General features: G+C 38.7%; 1 protein-coding gene across 2 annotated transcripts in view; it reads right to left on the minus strand.

Moving 5' to 3' along the window:
- edrf1 (erythroid differentiation regulatory factor 1) overlaps nt 1–14,512 on the minus strand; it is a 74,911-nt gene extending 60,399 nt beyond the window's left edge. For both annotated transcript variants that reach the window (XM_060842004.1, XM_060842003.1), the window contains exons 1-5: nt 14,142–14,512; nt 11,032–11,234; nt 9,388–9,454; nt 4,838–4,963; nt 1,748–1,872 (exon numbers count right to left, since the gene is read on the minus strand). In XM_060842004.1, coding sequence (XP_060697987.1) covers nt 1,748–1,872; nt 4,838–4,963; nt 9,388–9,454; nt 11,032–11,234; nt 14,142–14,246 — 626 coding nt within the window. In that variant the 5' untranslated portion in view covers nt 14,247–14,512. The remainder of the gene's footprint in view (nt 1–1,747; nt 1,873–4,837; nt 4,964–9,387; nt 9,455–11,031; nt 11,235–14,141) is intronic.
- Nucleotides 14,513–18,215: the final 3,703 nt, after the last annotated feature.

Below are 18,215 nucleotides of genomic sequence, written 5' to 3' on the forward strand. Positions count from 1 at the left end.
ACGGTTCCTTGGGTGGAGTGGATTTTAACGGGTGTTTGTACGGAACTTTAGCAGTGTGGTTGCTCCGTTCACCAAATTGTTAAAAAAGGGCATCAAGTTTCAGTGGACAGAGGACTGTCAAAAGGCATTTGACAGCCTAAAAACTGCATTAACCACTGCCTCAGTATTAGTCACACTGGATTACACGAAGCCTTTCAAGGTGGCTATCGATGCCTGTGATGTGGGTGTCGGTGCAGTGCTCCTGCAGAAGGATGACGAGGGGATTAGAAAAACCCATCGGGTAGTTTCCCAGGAAATTGAATATTTATCAACAGAAATATTCAACTGTGGAGAAAGAGACTTTAAGCTTGGTGTTGGCATTACAACATTTCAGTGTTTATGTTAATGGAAATGCGTCAGAGACAATTGTATACACTGATCAGAACCCACTGACATTTATGGAAAAACTTAAGGACAAAAATGCCAGACTGTTTAGATGGAGCTTGTTGTCGCAATCATTTAGTTTGACAATTGTGCATGGGACAGCTCGCGAAAATAGCCGAAGCGATATAGAGACTCAAATGAGATACGGAGAGAGGGGAGTAGTCAGCTCTCTAGTTAGCTGAGCTGAGCAGTTTTAATTCAGTCTTGAACTGGGAAGTTCAACAGGGGGTAGTGTGGAAACTCTCTCTCTTTCTGCCTTCAACTTCAACCTATAAGCATGTGTTCCATTTGTACTGTTTTTTTAAATGGAGTTTGCTTACTGGGACTGCTGTGCGTATTCTGAACAGCGTAATTAAGTTTAACTAGATAGTTTGAGTTCTGTAGGGGTTCTATGTGTTTCCTTGTGTAATTTTGTGAATAATTCTTTTGTCTGTTTTAAAATCTAGTAGTCAACCGAGCTATCTTATTCTGGGTACTTTTCATTGTACACTTACCAAAACAAACCACAAGATTAGGTCTAGGGCTGCCTGCTTAAAAATGTTTTGAGTGGTCTGGCTTTATCCATAACATATGCAAATATAGATTAGAGAATAGGGGAGGATAGGCTTGGCCGAAGTTATATAGTTTGTAAAAAACAAAGGTAGTTCACAATTCATAGCTTTGAGTTTGTATTAGTTACAGGCATAATCATCTATTCCATAATCCGTCTCTAGAAATCATTTGGAAGTCAAAAAGCAGATTAATTAATTCAATTCCTTTGAGTTTCTGCAGGAGAATTTACAGAAGTGATAGAAGTAAAGTCGAACTTGTCCAGTAACTAGTCCTAAAGAGAGACATTATAATCACATGTTTTTTCCAATATATAATGGGAAAGAAACCAAATTCCTAGATCAGATCATACACTGAACACACAAACAGGTCTTAACTACTGTTCAAGTCTAATTTCTGCACAATACTGAAAAAATAGTTTATGAAATTGGGTTACATTTAAACAGAGCTGAAAATGTGTTGCTGGTTAAAGCACAGCAGGTCAGGCAGCATCCAAGGAACAGGAAATTCGACGTTTCGGGCCAGAGCCCTTCAAGTCCTGATGAAGGGCTCTGGCCCGAAACGTCGAATTTCCTGTTCCTTGGATGCTGCCTGACCTGCTGTGCTTTAACCAGCAACACATTTTCAGCTCTGATCTCCAGCATCTGCAGACCTCACTTTTTACTCTTACATTTAAACAGATATACTAACTTATTTTATGCCAATACAACAAGCCTAGTAATGTCCAAGTTGTCAACTCTTTACTGACTGCTCATAAATTAAAATTAGCCCTCACCTGTAGTATAGAAATTTGGAAAGAATTGCTTTCTGATAGAACTGCTCCTTGCTTTTCTTTTTTCTTTGCCATTTTGGATCCACAAGTCTTTGGTATAATTCTTTCAGCCAATTCCAGTCTCCTGTCTAAAATGAAACAAGTTTTCATTCATTTGCAAAACATTGCATTTCGAACAGTTTACTGTATAAATAAAATTCGACCACAGCTCAGTTAAAGGATTAATGTAGATAAATATATACTTCAGGGCATGTTCTTTCATTCTCACCATAAAGAATCAAAACATTTGACTGAATTATTTCAGAGAATAGCTTGTGCCCTGTAAACATCTAATCTGCAAAATCTTAATTAGATTAGATTCCCTACAGTGTGGAAGCAGGCCCTTCGGCCCAACAAGTCCACACCGACCCTCCGAAGAGCAACCCACCCCATTCCCCTACATTTACCCCTGACTAATGCACCTAACACTATGGCCAATTCACCTAACCTGCACAACTTTGGACTGTGGGAGGAAACCGGAGCACCCGGAGGAAATCCATGGAGACATGGGGAGAATGTGCAAACTCCACACAGACAGTTGCCCGAGGCAGGAATTGAAGCCGGGTCCCTAGCGCTGTGAGGCAACAGTTTTAACCACTGAGCTACCGTGCCACCTGATATTGGGAATTCATTCTGAACATAACATAAAAACAGAAAGAACAGGACATAAAGCTTTGAGCCTGCTCCATCATTAAATGAAATTATTGCTGGTCTGATCTACCTGATGACAGTTTCCTATCCATACCTCAAAACCTGTTATCCTATAGTTCAAGAATCTGTTTATTTCAGTCAATTCCCAGGAGACGTGAATCACTTTGGGTTAATTCAAAGACATTGACGGTCTGTTTAAGAGACTGAGCAAAATTGGGGTTTACAGATGTCAGTATAAGTAGAAAAAGGAAAACTGTTTTCAATTGTTGAAAATGTAAGTTACCATAGGATAAAAAAATGTTTACTGAGCATTGTATTCTTCAATCCTTGATACAAAGTTCTTTTACAGAAGCTGAAATGTTGAAATGTCATACTTTCAACAAGAAGTCTGAATGATCCTTTAAATCAGCAATTTCTAAAACTATCAGAACAAAGGATTGACAATCTTTTGAGGAGAAATTCTTCTGCACCTCAAATCTTAAATGAGCAACCCACTGTTTGGAAAGTGTGCCAAGTACATTTCCTGCCATTCCCCCTCTGAGACATTCTCTCAACACTAACCTAATCTGGCTCCTTCTCATAACAGCCTCTCATTAATCTCAATGCCATTGAACTTAGGCATAACTTGCTCAATGCTTCCTTACAAAACAATCAAAAGGAATCAAGTTAGTGAATCTTCAACTGCCAAAGCAAATAAACCCTTCCTTAAACAAGGAAACCTAAACTTTATTCTATGCCTTGCAGTCCCTGATCCCATTAACACAGTTTCACATGCAAAGTTACTGGTTGTTACCACAATAGTGTAGGAAAGGCCCTGAGCTGGACTACACTAATCTTTAACAGGATGGAGAATTGCTACATATTCAGGCATCTATGTAGATGGCACAATACTGGTACAACCGTTCAATAGTTAAAATGTCTAAAATTTCATATTTCATTATATGATAGCCCTGTCATTAGGCCAATGTGCATATTATGTATTCAGTTAAATGGAGATGGTACTTGGCTTAGATAGACCAGTGTTTAGAAGAGCAATAGTACCAACATTTTGGTTCCAAAAAGATTCAAGCATAGTGGAATTCTTACACTTATTTTAATAACATGTAGTAACTTCAGCTATCAGAATTGTTACAATTTCTGAAGAAACAAATAACTTTTTAATAAAGGAATTTGAATTTTATGCTGTCAACTGAATGACGCATCAAGATTATGTTTGAGTAATTTTAAAAAGGCTACAGACTGAACATTATTTTCTTTTCATAGGCAACTTGCACTTTAAGCAAATTAAGAGATATTGGTTCCCCATTTCACTTCGAGCATAACCAAAAATCTTCCTTTTGTTGTATTACACAGTTCTTCTCCAGCCAGGAAGCAGCAACAATTAATTGTCGCTTTCCAGAGTTTCTGATCCCAAAATTTGCACTGAGTGGGTCACAATATACGCACTTAACTTTGGTTTCAGCTACTTGAATCTTCCAACCTCCCTGAAAACCTCACAAACAGTCTTAAACGTGAATGCACATTTCCACTTCAGTCTGCATGGTCGACAATAATCAGCATTTTCTCTGCTTTAGCATAATTATTTACAACTTGATATCTATAAGATTTTCCTAAGACTTTTGGAAACTTCAGGTCTACTTATGATACAGTCAGACAACTGCCGTTGACTCTTCAAGGGTAAATAACTTTCAAATGGAAGCAAAGTACTGCAGAGGCTGGACATCTGAAATAAAAACAAAGCGCTAGAGAAACTCAGCAGGTTCAGTAGCATCTATGGCGATAGAAATACAGCTAATGTTTTAAGTTCAATGGGACTCTTCTTCAGAACTGAAGAGGGCTAGAAAAGAGATAGTCTCTGTGCAGGTGAAGAGTGTGGGGTGGGGAAGAGGAGGAGCAAGTAGAAGACTGTAAGGGTGCCCAGAGCAAAAGGCAATGCACGTGCTTATACCAGATAGAGATGATAAGCAGCATTCCCTCCAATTTCTTTGTAGCTACAAAGGCCTTTGAGGTCTATGCATGTCTTGGGGAAATGGAAGTCAATGCTGCAATTGACATGCTGACACCAACCACTGTTGGTGGAACCTTGGAACTCAGAGGAATGTTGATGACGAGTAGGTGTTTGCAGCAGAAAATAGGTAAAGTCTGCTGAGAAACTTCTGGTGTTTTTGGTTTTGGGAGGCCTCCCATCAAAATGGAGAACTGTTACAAATTATGTTAAGAACTAATCAATACTTGAAACAAATCATCGTGTCCCATTAATTGCAAATGAATCAGATAAGGGAAAGTATCCAAATGCACTCTCTCCCTTTTGCTCAACCATTAAGGCTTTCCAAAAAGATGGTACTGATAGATGGCTTTATATAAAGTTATTTCATAGCTAGAACAACAGTAACTTATAATTACCTGGGACGAGGTCATAAACAATTCCTGAATATCTAATTCATCAAGCAGGAGGGTCCTTCCAACGCGATGAACGCCCATGCTGACATGTGATTTGCTGTAAGGTATCTTCAGTAACTTCTTTATGTTCTATTTTTAACAAAATGTAGGACATTAAAATTCATTACCCCCATAAAATGAAATAAGCACTCACTTAGCAACCAGAGATACATTTAATGAATCCGTTCTAAGGAATATAGCTGTTCACTGATTTAATTTATGAAATAACTTACAAGCCTTATAGATCATGCAAAATAAATTGAACAAAGCAGTTTAAACAATATTTTATGTCTCAATATCCAAAATAGTTATTCAGAATTAACTTTTAGAATTTTTAAAAATATATAATGTGGAATACATCTGACGTAAACATAATTAAGAATAAGAATTTCACATGTTCAACATATATTTTGCAGGAAAAAATACGTGAATGCATTTAACATACAGATATATTTTATTTTAGATACCAAATAGCTTTCTGATGCCAGCAGTTCATTTGTACAAGCTTTTCACACTGGCAAAATCACATCAAACTGCGACTAATTTCAAGCCAAGCACTTTGCAAATTTTAGAGGGCTTGTGAGTTTTTACCTTCAGAGATGAAACAAGAATCGTTACAAGTTGAATAAATGTTAAGTGGATATTTTCAGTTTAAATACACATTAGCAAATAAAAACATTCAAAAACACACCAAAATGGAGAATTCCTCCTGCAAGGAAAAAGTGGCCGGTGGACTTGTGCATCACAATGATTTCTCACAAATATTCCATTCATATTGAAAGACTAGTATTGAAGTGGTAGTACATATTATCTGACTGAAATTAGAATTTCAAACATTACAAATGAGAAACTTAAATTATACATCATTTCCTTGTCAGGTCCCTCAAAAATATATTCCCATTACAGTAAAATTTGAACAGCAGAAATTATAAAGTATTACAGACGATTTGATCAAAAATCCATGTTGCTGTTTTATACGCGACTTAAGCCTCCTTCCATTTCTTTTTGTCTAAATCCATCATGATAGTCACCAATTTTATTAATCTTTTATGCTTATCTGGTTTCCCTTTAAATACAAACATACCATTTGCTTCAACCACTGCATGGAAGTGAGCTCCACACTGAGTAATGACCGTTTCTTTCAAAATTTCCCACTGGACTGCTTGATGACTATCTTATATTGATGGCTTCCAGACATACTCTTAAGAGGAAACATTCCCTGGGTTCTACTCTATCAAAGCCATTTGTAGTTTTATTTATTCTTTGAAGGGATGAGTGTGCTGCTGGCAAGTTCAGCTTTGCTTGTCCATCCATAATTCCCCTTGAACAGAACTCTTAGTCAACCATTTCAAGACGCTCTGGCTTCACATATACCAGACCAATGACAATGGCAGATTTCGCTCACTGAAGTGACACAGGTGGCTTACAGCAACAACTGATGTTGCTATAATGTTCTGGGGTCTTGGGTTCAAATCATATAAGAGCAGCACCAATCAACAGATCTGTATTATAAAGCTCTTTGACAATTTAGCTTCATTATTTTTCACTCTGTTTTACTTCTGTTCTAATTTTTTCACATTTTCTCCTTCTACTTGAATGTTGGTGTTTTTCATGTATGTTTCTACTATAGCCCTTAATTATTCCCATGTCTCTAGTCATCCTTGGAGTAACACTAGGGTTTAATATTCTCCTTCGAGCAAACTATAGTTTTCTTTCACCATTAATCATAAGATCCAAAGTTAACTAGGATGCAAAACATTGCACAAGACCCAATGCTCTTAAAGCTTAATTCTTGCAAGGAAAATATTGCTAAATATTAAAGCAGTTTTCAATATTAAGGTCCAATGGAAAAAGGTGACATGAAATGCAAGGGAAAAAAAAACGATCCTTCTATTTAATAAACATATTGGCCCAGAAATTCTGGTCAGGATTGAAAAACATGATTTTCAACTAAAAAAGTACACACTTACCTTTTGATTAGTTTGATGTTAGGGATTCCTGAACTATTATGAAACTACAGAAACCTGTCCACGAATTCTCAGTCATCAAGAGGAGAGAATTGATATGGAAGCCACACAGCTTTTGCAGCAGTAAGAACACCATGAACTGAAGTTTAAATGCCCAGCAACACAGATAGCAACTCGGACAGCTACCATGAAAGGGTATGATTAGTAGAGTAGATGGATGAATGGGGCTGCCAGGTGGATGAGGGTACCAAATGGGGGGCAAGTATGTTAGAAATATTATAATGCAAATAGGCGAAGCTATTAGTGAAACACAGCTTGTCAAGTAGCCACATTAATCACCAGTTATCAGCAATGAGACAAAGGAGAGTCACAGTTCTTGTTTCACAATCTTTCTGGAAGATGATATCCACAGATAATGTAAGCAAATGTTAGAAAACCCACACAGCTTTGACACATTTTTGCTTATAATTAGCATGGTAGAAGTGGATATATGGAATCTGCTAAAAATTCCTGTCCTGATTGCTACTGTAAAGTATACATATGAAAACAAATATCAGACAAGGCTCGGGGAAAGGTAGCCAAAAAGCACACTAGTATGCATCATCAGAGCTTACAGTGAGAAAAACCACTGGAACAAGACACCAGGGATGCTGCATTATCCCATAAATTGTAAGCAAGTGTGAATAACACTATTTATGAGAAAAGAAATCTAGGGAATAAAGTTACAACATTTTTTGATTAAGATACCTGGAATAAAGGCAGCCCCCAGGCTGTGAACGGACTAAACCATTTGTAAGTACAGCAAATGCTCATGTGTCAGATCTCATAAATTAGACCTCTGCATGGGATCATGCTCATAAGAACAAGCTTAAGTCAGAAATAACTAAGGCCTTTTGTACAATTTCAATGAAATCCACATTCTGTATTCATTTGTGTTTATAAGCCAGCAATCTGTGAAAACCATGGCATTGAGGGAACTTGTGTTCCAATATTAGTTACATCTGATTTTGTCTTGCAATAAAGGGAAGATGTAGTTGGGAGGTTTCCAATTGGTCATTAGATCAACTCAGAGTCAAAGGAATAAGTTCAAGGCAGTAAAGATGCTGCTGTTACAGTTTTACTGCTGAGAAGGTGGAACTGTACTGTTTGGGCTCAGGAAGAAGTCTTAGGAACTCCTGGATAGCATTAAGCATTCAGGGCTCAAGAGATATGGAAAGCCAATAGGTATTGCGGTGAGGGCTCAGGAAAGATCCAGGAGCTACAAGGCTCAGAAAGTCCACAAGCAGATTTTACTAAGTGCATCTTAGAAGCATTAGAGCTCAGAGAAATCCAGGGCCAAGTACTTGTATGGTGAAGCTTTCTGTTTCAGGACTGGAGTCGTGCCTTTGTTTGGATGCTAAATTATACTTACAAGGTTCCGAGAAAGCACTATTTCAGGAAAGGAAAACAAACTACCAAGACATGAGCAGTTGTTAAGGTTGCCCATGATGAAACAATGCTCGAAGGATTTCTAAAGCTAGGTCTTCAAAAGTGAATAACTGGAATACCTTGCGAGATTTTCATGAGATATGACGACCACCTGTAGTTGACTGCAAACAAAGACATGGGATCTGTTTAAACCGCATTTGCTTTTTGATGTGCTCCTATGGGGTATTCAGCCACAGTTTGTCTTGATATCCATATTTACTACCAGTTAAATCTGTATCTAAGAATACAACTCGTATAAAATAGATTGGACTAATATTATAATGTATAGTTAAATACATTTGTCGATTCAAAACTATGAATATGGTGAGTAAAAGTATATGATAAAATTGCCATTGTCTCAGAGGTACAGAAGGCCATACTCTCATTACGAGAGATGATTGCTAGAGAATTACCATACCTCAAGTAAGGGGCAAGGTGAAAAAGGTGGGACCTTCATGGTAATTTTAGAATGCTCTTACTACCTGGATTCACAAACTTAAATTTACAAAGTTACTGGTCCCTAAACAGTTTACAACATGTTTGGTGGTTTGGTCTGGGATCATAAAAATCTAAACAGCAAGCTTCCTTGAAGCTTCCAAGATGGACTTTAGTGCAGTACAATCTCAGAACCATAATAATTTAAATTTATGGAATGCCAGTCAAATATTAAGAAAGTCTTATTGTAGTATTCGGATTTGAACTGAATTTAAACCAGAGGGTTAGCATTAGAGCAAAACACAACATTTGCAAAGTCACAATTATGATTACACTGCACACCTAAATGAACATTACAATGGAACAAAATCATCTGTACAAATAATCAAATAAAAATGCTTCAGCAATTATTTGATTTATTGTAGACCCCTTCAAATACATAGCTTAGCTATTCCCTTTCTGACTGTGACAAAGAGACAATCAACTTTTGTTGATATCAATTAAATTAGAATTGCTTAACATTGATGCACTTGAAGGAAAGAATTCTTAAATTTTTGGAAAACTTTCAAAATTGCTATACTAGACAGACAACCTGTGGCTTTACATAATGAACTAATTAAATGCATATCAGTAGGAATACTGTACCTCAGAATCAGAAACAACATCAACATCATTTCCAATGCAGTCAATGAAGTCGTACGCCATTCCAAAGCTTAAAAGAAAAATAAAGTTTGATTTTCTTAATAAAAATACAATTTAAAAAATCTTCAAAATGTACGTCAAATGGAAATAATTCTGATGAAATGTCCTACATTAACTTCCTCTTTAATAGGATATGCATTCCCAGCATTTTGTTAGCAAGAACTCCTTCAAGAGGCAATTTTTACATTTGATTAGCATTAGTGGTACAAATGATATATCTTAAACTGACTTATTTGCAGCAACTTGAAATCAAATGGTGGAATATGTTATCTCAAAAGGAGCATGTTGTTTGTTCAAAGAAGGGACATTTTACAGTCTAGTACATTGCCAATAGCCGAGCAAATTCGGTATATGACAGCAGGCTAATGATATAAGTATTTAGAGAATGTTGACTACATTATTTATTTGTAACTCAAAATGGCATACCAAGACAGTTTATTAAAAATTAAAACCTAATTACTCCCTTAAATTAGGTGGGAGTGAAATAGGTGAACCATGATTTCCTCTAATTGATATTCATGCATTGCTTCCCCTAATGACCCTACTCTTGTTAGAATAAAGTATATGGCCATCGGAAAGTAATTGGGCTGAGCTTTGAATGATAACTGATAATGACTGGAATAATCATCACAGAATGCAATGCTGTAGCAAGATGTGATGCAGGAACAATGTAGGTTCAAAACAATGTTAACATTTTTCCCACGTCTTAACTTTATAATACTGTGAGCTTATCACCAAACTACAATAGCTCATCAAGCAATACCTTGATTTTAAAATTTTCATGTGATTTACAAGTCCCTCCATCATCTAGTCTCTTTTCATCTCTGTAATCTTCTCCAGCACAACCCTACCTGCACTTCTTGGATTTCAACCTTTGGAGCTTCCTAGATTTTAACCACTTCTCCATCAGTTGCCTTGCCTTCATGTGCCAAGGCCCTATACCTTTCTGTCACTTCAGCTAACTTGACTCCTTGAAATCGCTTAAACCCAATCCCTTTAGCCAAGGTTTTAGATATCTGACCAATAGCTTCTAATGTGACTGTCATATTTTATCTTGTAAAGCTCCGGCAAAGCCTTTGTGACATTTCACTGTACATGGACAAACAGTCTCTGGTTGGGAATGGATTCCGTTCCTCAGATTGTCTGGAAGTTGATTTGTACACAAGTCGGAACGCAATGCAGGACAATATAAAACAGTCTGTCATAACTACAGGAAATGTTGGTACGCAGAATTACATCCTTGTACAGGATTGCAACTATAAGTCAGACATTCATAAATAGGAGACTCCCATGTAGGTTTTCATTGTTATATGCGGAGATTACCAAATGACTTTTGTTACAAAGAGTTCAAACTCATTTTGAAATAATTTCACACTGAAATATTAGTGACCTAGGAACATTAAAGGAGCACCATTATTGTCATGATGAGAAATTTTGTTACTCAGAGAATTTCAAGCCCTTTTAGTCAGAATTAATCTGATCAGGAAACTGTCAATGCATTAGCTTTTGTAAAACATAAAAAAAATCAACAAAATTAAACATGGGTAAATTTACATCCCTGAACAATTTAGTTCCAAAATATGTCACCTGGAAAATGGCTTGCTCTTTTTGCTTGTTCCAAGCGAGGTTGCATCCATTTGTCCAAGCTGGCTAATCCCACGCAGCCAATTTGCAGGAGGCAACTTAAGGTCTGTCTTCTCCTGAAGCCGAGCATACGCTGCAGGAGGTGGAGCAGCAGAGTATTTCACCACTGCTGTACTTTTCACCTCATTACTTCCAAGAACACTTTCCTGTTTCAAAATGAAACCATTTAATCATTGCTGTACAAAATAGCTGACAGGTAGCTTTGCTGCAGATATTGACACAACATCACAAAAAAATGCTTAAACTAATCATTTGTTTCATTGCTATTGTAAGTTAGCTTCCATGCTTCCTTGCATAACAGTAATAACTGCTCAAGGTAATGTTAGTTGTAAAGTACTTTGGATATGCCTTGAGATCATGAAAGGTGCCACATAAATCAGTTATTTTTTGTCATGAAAAAAAAATTTGATCTGTACATTGTAATGTTATAAAATGGTTAAATACAAGATATTAGAAAGAAAACAGTTATTGTTGGAAAAAATGAGCAGGTTTGAGAATCTGTGGAGAGAAAACAGTTAACATTTCCAGTCCAGTCACCCTTCCAGAAAGGCAGTTCTAGTTGTTTTAGTTCAATCAACCCATCCTCAGGATATTGCTGTACAAGTTCCTTTGGGTTATGTTCCATACCCACACATCTTCATTCTTATATTCTTCATTATATCATTACCGTCAAGCCAGAAATTCTGATTTAGAAATCTGATTAAATGAGGACAGCAGGGTTGAATGCCTGGAGCAGCACAGGTATGAATAAAAATGAAGTGCCAAACTAGTAATGCTACAATGTCGGACAACATGCAGCATTTCAGCCAGTAGTGTAGAATGGATAATCTATCTTAGCTTCTACCAGAGGTCCCCAGCATCACAGCTTCAAACAATTTGACTCATTCCATAGTGAATGTATGGGAAAGTAAATGCAATGGGACCAACAAACCCCATCTGTAATCATGAAGAGTTGCACTCCAGGCCAACTATTGCACTACACTAACATTTAGCCCAACAGTGTGGAAAAATTACCAAGGTACACTCTGTTCACAAATACCACAACAAATCCAATTTGGTCAGTTATTGCCAAACCAATCTGTTCTCTATCAGCAAGCAACAGAAGACATTTTCAACAGTGTTATTAAGTGATAGTGCATTATACACACAAACGCTTGCTGCTGGATGTTTGGGATCAGTTAGCCAAACAGCTTCTGATCTTATTAAGCCCCGGTTCAAAAATAGGCAAAAGGGTTGAATTCAAGATTGTACAATTGGAATGACCGCCTTCATCAGGTGGTAACTGACCAAGTATAGCACCCTGGCAAAGCTGAAGTTAATGGAAATTGATGATGACGATGGCCTATGGTATTAATGTTGGTCTGTTAATCCACAGGGTTTGAATCCTGCCACCATAGGTGGTGGAGTTTGAATTCAATAAAATTATGGAAAAGTCCAATGATGACTCACGAAACCACTGCCGATTGTCAGAAAAACCCAACTGGTTCACTAAAGTTGTTTAAGAAAGGAATCTGCCATCGTACCTGGTCTAGCCTGCATGTGACTCCACAGCCAGAGAAATATGGTTAACTTGGAGTCACATTGGGGCACAGCATGGAAACAGGCCTTTCGGTCCGACTTGTCCATGCTGACAAGATATCCTAACCTAATGTATCCCAATTTGCCAACACTTGGCCCATATCCCTCTAAACCCTTCCTATTCATATACCCATCCAGGTACCTTTTAAATGTTGCAATTGTACCAGCCTCCACCACTTCCTCTGGCAGCTCATTCTATACATGCACCACCCTCTGCATGAAAAAGTTGCCCCTTGGATCATTTTTAAACCTCTCACCCTTAACCTAAGCCCTCCAGTTCTGGACTCCAACCCAGGGAAAAGATCTTGTCCATTTACCCTATCTATCCACCTCAAGATTTTATAAACTTCTACAACGTCATCCCTCAGCCTCTGATGCTCCAGGGAAAACAGCCCTAGTCTATTCAACTTCTCCCTGTAGCTCAAATCCTTCAACCCTGGAAACACCTTTGTAAATCTTTTTGGAATCCTTTCAAGTTTCACATCCTTCCGATAAGACGGAGATGAGAGTTGCACATAATATTCCCAAAGTGGCCTAACCAATGTCCTGTAGAGCTGCAACATGACCTCCCAATTCCTATATTTAATGATCTGACCAATAAAGGAAAGCATACCAAACACCTTCTTCACTATCTATCTACCTGCAACTCCACTTTCAAGGAACTATGAACCTGCACTCCAAGGACTCTTTGTTCAGCAACACTCCAGAATCTTACCATTACGTGTACAAGTCCTGCCCTGATTTGCCTTTCCAAAATGCAGCACCTCATATTTATCTAAACTCTATCTGCTACTCCTCAGCCTATAGCCCATCTGACTAAGATCCCATCGTAGTCCGAGGTAACCTTCTTCACTGTCCACTACACCTCCAATATTGATGTCATCTGCAACCTTATTAACCATACCTCCTATGTTCACATCCAAGCCATTTGTACAAATGATAAATCATCAATCGTCTGTTACTTCTCCAAAAAACTCAATCAAGCTCATGAGACGTGTTTTCCCATGCACAAAGCCATGCTGACTATTCCTAATCAGGCACTGCCTTTCCAAATACATGTAAATCCTGTCCCTCAGGATCCCCACAGCCGGCAAACTGATTTTCTTCAAGTCTCCCTGGAACTTCCATTTGAAGTCATCTTTCATCTGGGTTTCAACGTCCTCAGAGGCGGCATTCCCATGACCATAAATTGTACTTCAACAGATGTAGCTCAGAGTAACCCAACCCTATTCCCATCGCAAAAACTTTCAGTGTATACACCTATACCCAATGTTTACACGATCAGGAGGAGTTGCAGGCAAATGGTCATTTCGAGGGTTTTCTTCGCTCTGTCCTTGGAGAAATAACCAGGATCCTCCAGGGTAGGGGATAAGCGGGTGTGGACAGTAACTGATGAGGGATGCATTCAGCGGTAAGAGAGCAATCTCAAAATTAAAAAAAAAGTTTCGAAAAAGCACAACGGAACTCCTACCTACCTGCTTCAGGTCACAAGCTTCCCTACTGTTGCTGCTACTCTCCCTGACCTCAGTGTTCCGAGGGACAGAGCCACTGGCTATCGCCCCACACTCCCTTCCCTCCATCGTTACTCGGTAGCGTGGGGGAGACGGGTAACTCCGGGCAAAAACATGAACCGCTTCCTTGCCCAGAACGTTCTAGAAGTCATTACGAAACAAGCGGACGAGAGGCGGGGGTTAAACTTGGCACCAAGGGCGGACGGAGTGTTTTGCTGCCCTCGTGGCAGCAGCCAGAGACGCTCAGGTCCGCAGTAGAAACGGCCGCTCCCAGCCCCCACACCGCTCCTCCGTCCCCGAGCGTGGGCGCGAGCCGCACCACTGTCACCAGAAACTTCTGCCGCACGAGCCGCGGCCAGGCGCCGGAAGTCCGCGACCTAGTTTCCGGCGGCGCTCGGAGTTCCGTCAGTAACGGTCGCAGCCCGGAAAGCGGAGAGGGAGGTTTGCAATTCCTCGTAGAGGAGACATCCCGATACACACGGAGGAAAGAAAATACTTCCATTCTGACTTTCACTACCCGGCGATTTACCACTCCTCCCCACCCCCCCTTCCTCACCCAAAACGTTTTGTGGTTCTTTAATCTAAAAGAGTAGGGAAAGTAGATTCAGTAGTTACAATAGTGAACAGAACAGAATTTGTACCCGGCGCTGAAATCCAGATACATGTCTAAACGATCAACTGATTGAATCAAACAGAATGCTTCTTTGGTGGTTTATAATCGGCAGGGTGCAGATTGTCAACCAGTCGATGTTTGCAAAAATCCGAATTGAAATGTTGGAGATGGTCTTCATTTGGACAGAGGTACAGTTAGTAAGTTTGCAGATGACACCAAAATTGAAGGTGTAGTGGACAACGAAGAGGGTTACCTCAGATTACAACAGGATCTTGACCAGATGGGCCAATGAGCTGAGAAGTGGCAAATGGAGTTTAATTCAGTAAAATGCGAGGTGCTGCACTTTGGGAAAGCAATTCTTAGCAGGACTTAAAACATTTAATGGTAAGGTCCTAGGGAGTGTTGCGGAACAAACAGACCTTGGAGTGTAGGTTCACAGCTTTTTGAAACTGGAATCGCAGGTAGATAGGATAGTGAAGATGGAGTTTGGTATGCTTTCCTTTATTGGTCAGAGTATTGAGTACAGGAGTTGGGAGGTCATGTTGCAGCTGTACAGGACATTGGTTAGGTCACTGTTGAATATGATGTGCAATTCTGGTCTCCTTCCTATCAGAACGATGTTGTGAAACTTGAAAGGGTTCAGAAAAGATTTACAAGGATATTGTCAGGGTTGAAGGACTCGAGCTAAAGGGAGAGGCTGCACAGGCTAGGGTGTTTTCCCTGGAGGTTCGAAGGCTGAGGGGTGATCTTTTAGAGGTTTATAAAATCATAAGGGGCTTGGATAGGATAAATCGACAAAGTCTTTTCCCTAGGGTGGGGGAGTCCAGAACTAGAGGGCAGAGGTTTAGGGTGAGAGGAGAAAGATATAAAAGCGACCTAAGGGGCAACATTTTAACGCAGAGGGTGGTACGTGTATGAAATGAGCTGCCAGAGGAAGTGGTGGAGGCTGGTACAATTGCAACATTTAAGAGGCATTTGGATGGATTATATGAATAGGAAGGGTTTGGAGGGTGCTGGCAGGTGGGACTAGATTGGGTTGGGATATCTGGTCAGCATGGACGGGTTGGACCGAAGGGTCTGTTTCCATGCTGTACATCGTTATGACTCTATAACCTGCTAACAGATTTTAAAAAACCCTGCAATTTAAAGTATCAGTTAAACTTGTGAAGTAACTCATCTAGCCTTGCTGAAAACAACATATGTTAATTTCAGGGATCAATTCTCTAACAAAACAGATATGTTCAAGTCTTGCACCTTTTCTGAATTACCTGGGTGATTGGGGAATCTGAGTTCCTGGCTGTTTTTTCCATGGCAACACTCTGGGTAGTCAGAGATGTCTTGCCATTTTCCTCCTGTAGCATAAACTGTTGTTATCATTTGAAGGTTGGCTTTCTTGTGTTGGCCCTGGAAGAGGAAGACAAAAATAAGCATAAGCAGCAAGTCCCTCTGTTCAGCAATATTCCAGATCTTTATGACTAAAAAACAAAAAAAGTGATTAGGATTGTTTCTCATGAATAACATTTGTTTATTCTGATGTCAGCACATATTTACCCAAAAGCAGTATAAATGTAGCTATGGTTAGAAGTAAACTACACACTTTATACGTAAGTGTCTGTATTTCACGAAATGCTGCATTTTCTTTTGATTTTGTAGCATCAGGAAAATACAAAATTTCATGCTAATGTTTAAATATTCCTGAAATGTAGTGCAATCCATACATTGGAAAATACTGATGACTTCAGCACAGTTGATACTAAGCTTGAGCTCATTTTCACTAAAGGGCAGTATATTGATGAAATAAGCTTTGGAATTTATATATTCCAGGAATGTTAATATTTGCTGTTTCTGTTGAGACAAATAAAAGATACATAACATTTGACATCAAAATATGACTGATGAAAAACTGAAATGAAAACAAACTACAGAAAATGATTATGTCGTCTACTGATAATTCAACTATTAAAACACCAAATGTTGATCATAACAGCATTCTCTGTTGGAGAATTAGGGTTAACATTTCAGTTCAGTGACCTGTATCATCAGGGCACAATTTTTACAATTGAGCTTGAAGTTAGCCAGTAATTTGAATTAATCAACACAAATGGAGCAAAGTGGGAATTTAGTGATGCAAATGAGAATTAAATATTTTGAATTGAACAAATTTGAATCAAGGGCAGACTACCCATCATTCATGTATTCTCAATTTTACTTAACTATTAACAGATTTGTTAAATGGCAGATAAAACAATAAAGAGTTTTTAAAAATAAAGAATCTCTGTTGCCTTTATAGAGAGGTGGGTACCATGGAATATAAGTGTTTTTTTCCCCTTTCAATTCCATTTTGGTTTAGTCTCTACCCTACCTCCCCATCTCCCCCTCACTTTTGATGGTTTGCATGGGCTTTGCTTGAATTAATTTAATTTGCTTAAACAGGTTCTTGTGGTGCAACGGTAATGTCCCTACCTCTGATTTAAGAGGTCACAGTTCAAGTTCAATCTGCTCCAGAGGTGTGTAAAACCATCTCTGAAAAGGTTGATCAGAAAATATCTAAAGAGCATCTGTCAGACAGACCCTTGTGGTCCCTACCTTTGAGCCAGGAGGCCTGCCTACAATTCTCACCTGCCCCAGATGTGTGTCATAACACCTGTGAACAGATTGATTAGGAAAACATAGTAGAGTCTCTGTTTATGTTTGTGTCTGGGTATCATTGAAGAGGGAGCACATAGTATCCACCAATATTCTTGATGCCTTTAGAGAGAGGTGGGTACCATGGGGACTTCAATGCTTTATTTTACCCTTCAACTTGATTTTGCTTTCACCCCTTCCTGTTCTCCCTACCACTCCCTCACTTCTGATGGTTTACATTGTCCATAAATATCTAATTGGTTACACTGGTGATTTACTGGTGGTGGTTAATAGTTGGAAAAAATGTCCCAGTGATTCAGTTATGTCTAAGAGCACTCTGGAACACATATTATAAAAAGTGCTGCTGTAAATTGTGCACACTGGCAGATATACAAACTATCTTGTATTTTTTAATGGACATTATTGACAAATGGAATGATAGATCTTACAGGGCAGAAAAAAGTCATATGGTCTGTTACATCTTTGTCACTCTTTGAAAAAATTGTTTGATTTAGTCTCATCCTGCAGGCATTTTTCCCATAAACCTGAAAATTAGTCCATCACTTGCCCAGTTATTTCTTAGGAGTGCCAAAGGTATTTTAGAGGCTTCCACCACTCTTTCAGGGCATTTTTATCTTGGCAAGCCTCTGGGTTTTATTCCCGTTTAGACTTTATGGCAGCTACTTTAAATCTGTCAGATCTTGTCACTGATCCACTTGCCAGAGGATCCACCTAACTGAAGTCTGTTATCATTTGTATAATTATCGTTCAGTATGAATTGGGAACAGAAGATATTATAC

Source organism: Hemiscyllium ocellatum, chromosome 22 (genome assembly GCF_020745735.1).
Source record: "Hemiscyllium ocellatum isolate sHemOce1 chromosome 22, sHemOce1.pat.X.cur, whole genome shotgun sequence".
In the NCBI taxonomy this organism is placed as follows: Eukaryota; Metazoa; Chordata; class Chondrichthyes; order Orectolobiformes; family Hemiscylliidae; genus Hemiscyllium; species Hemiscyllium ocellatum.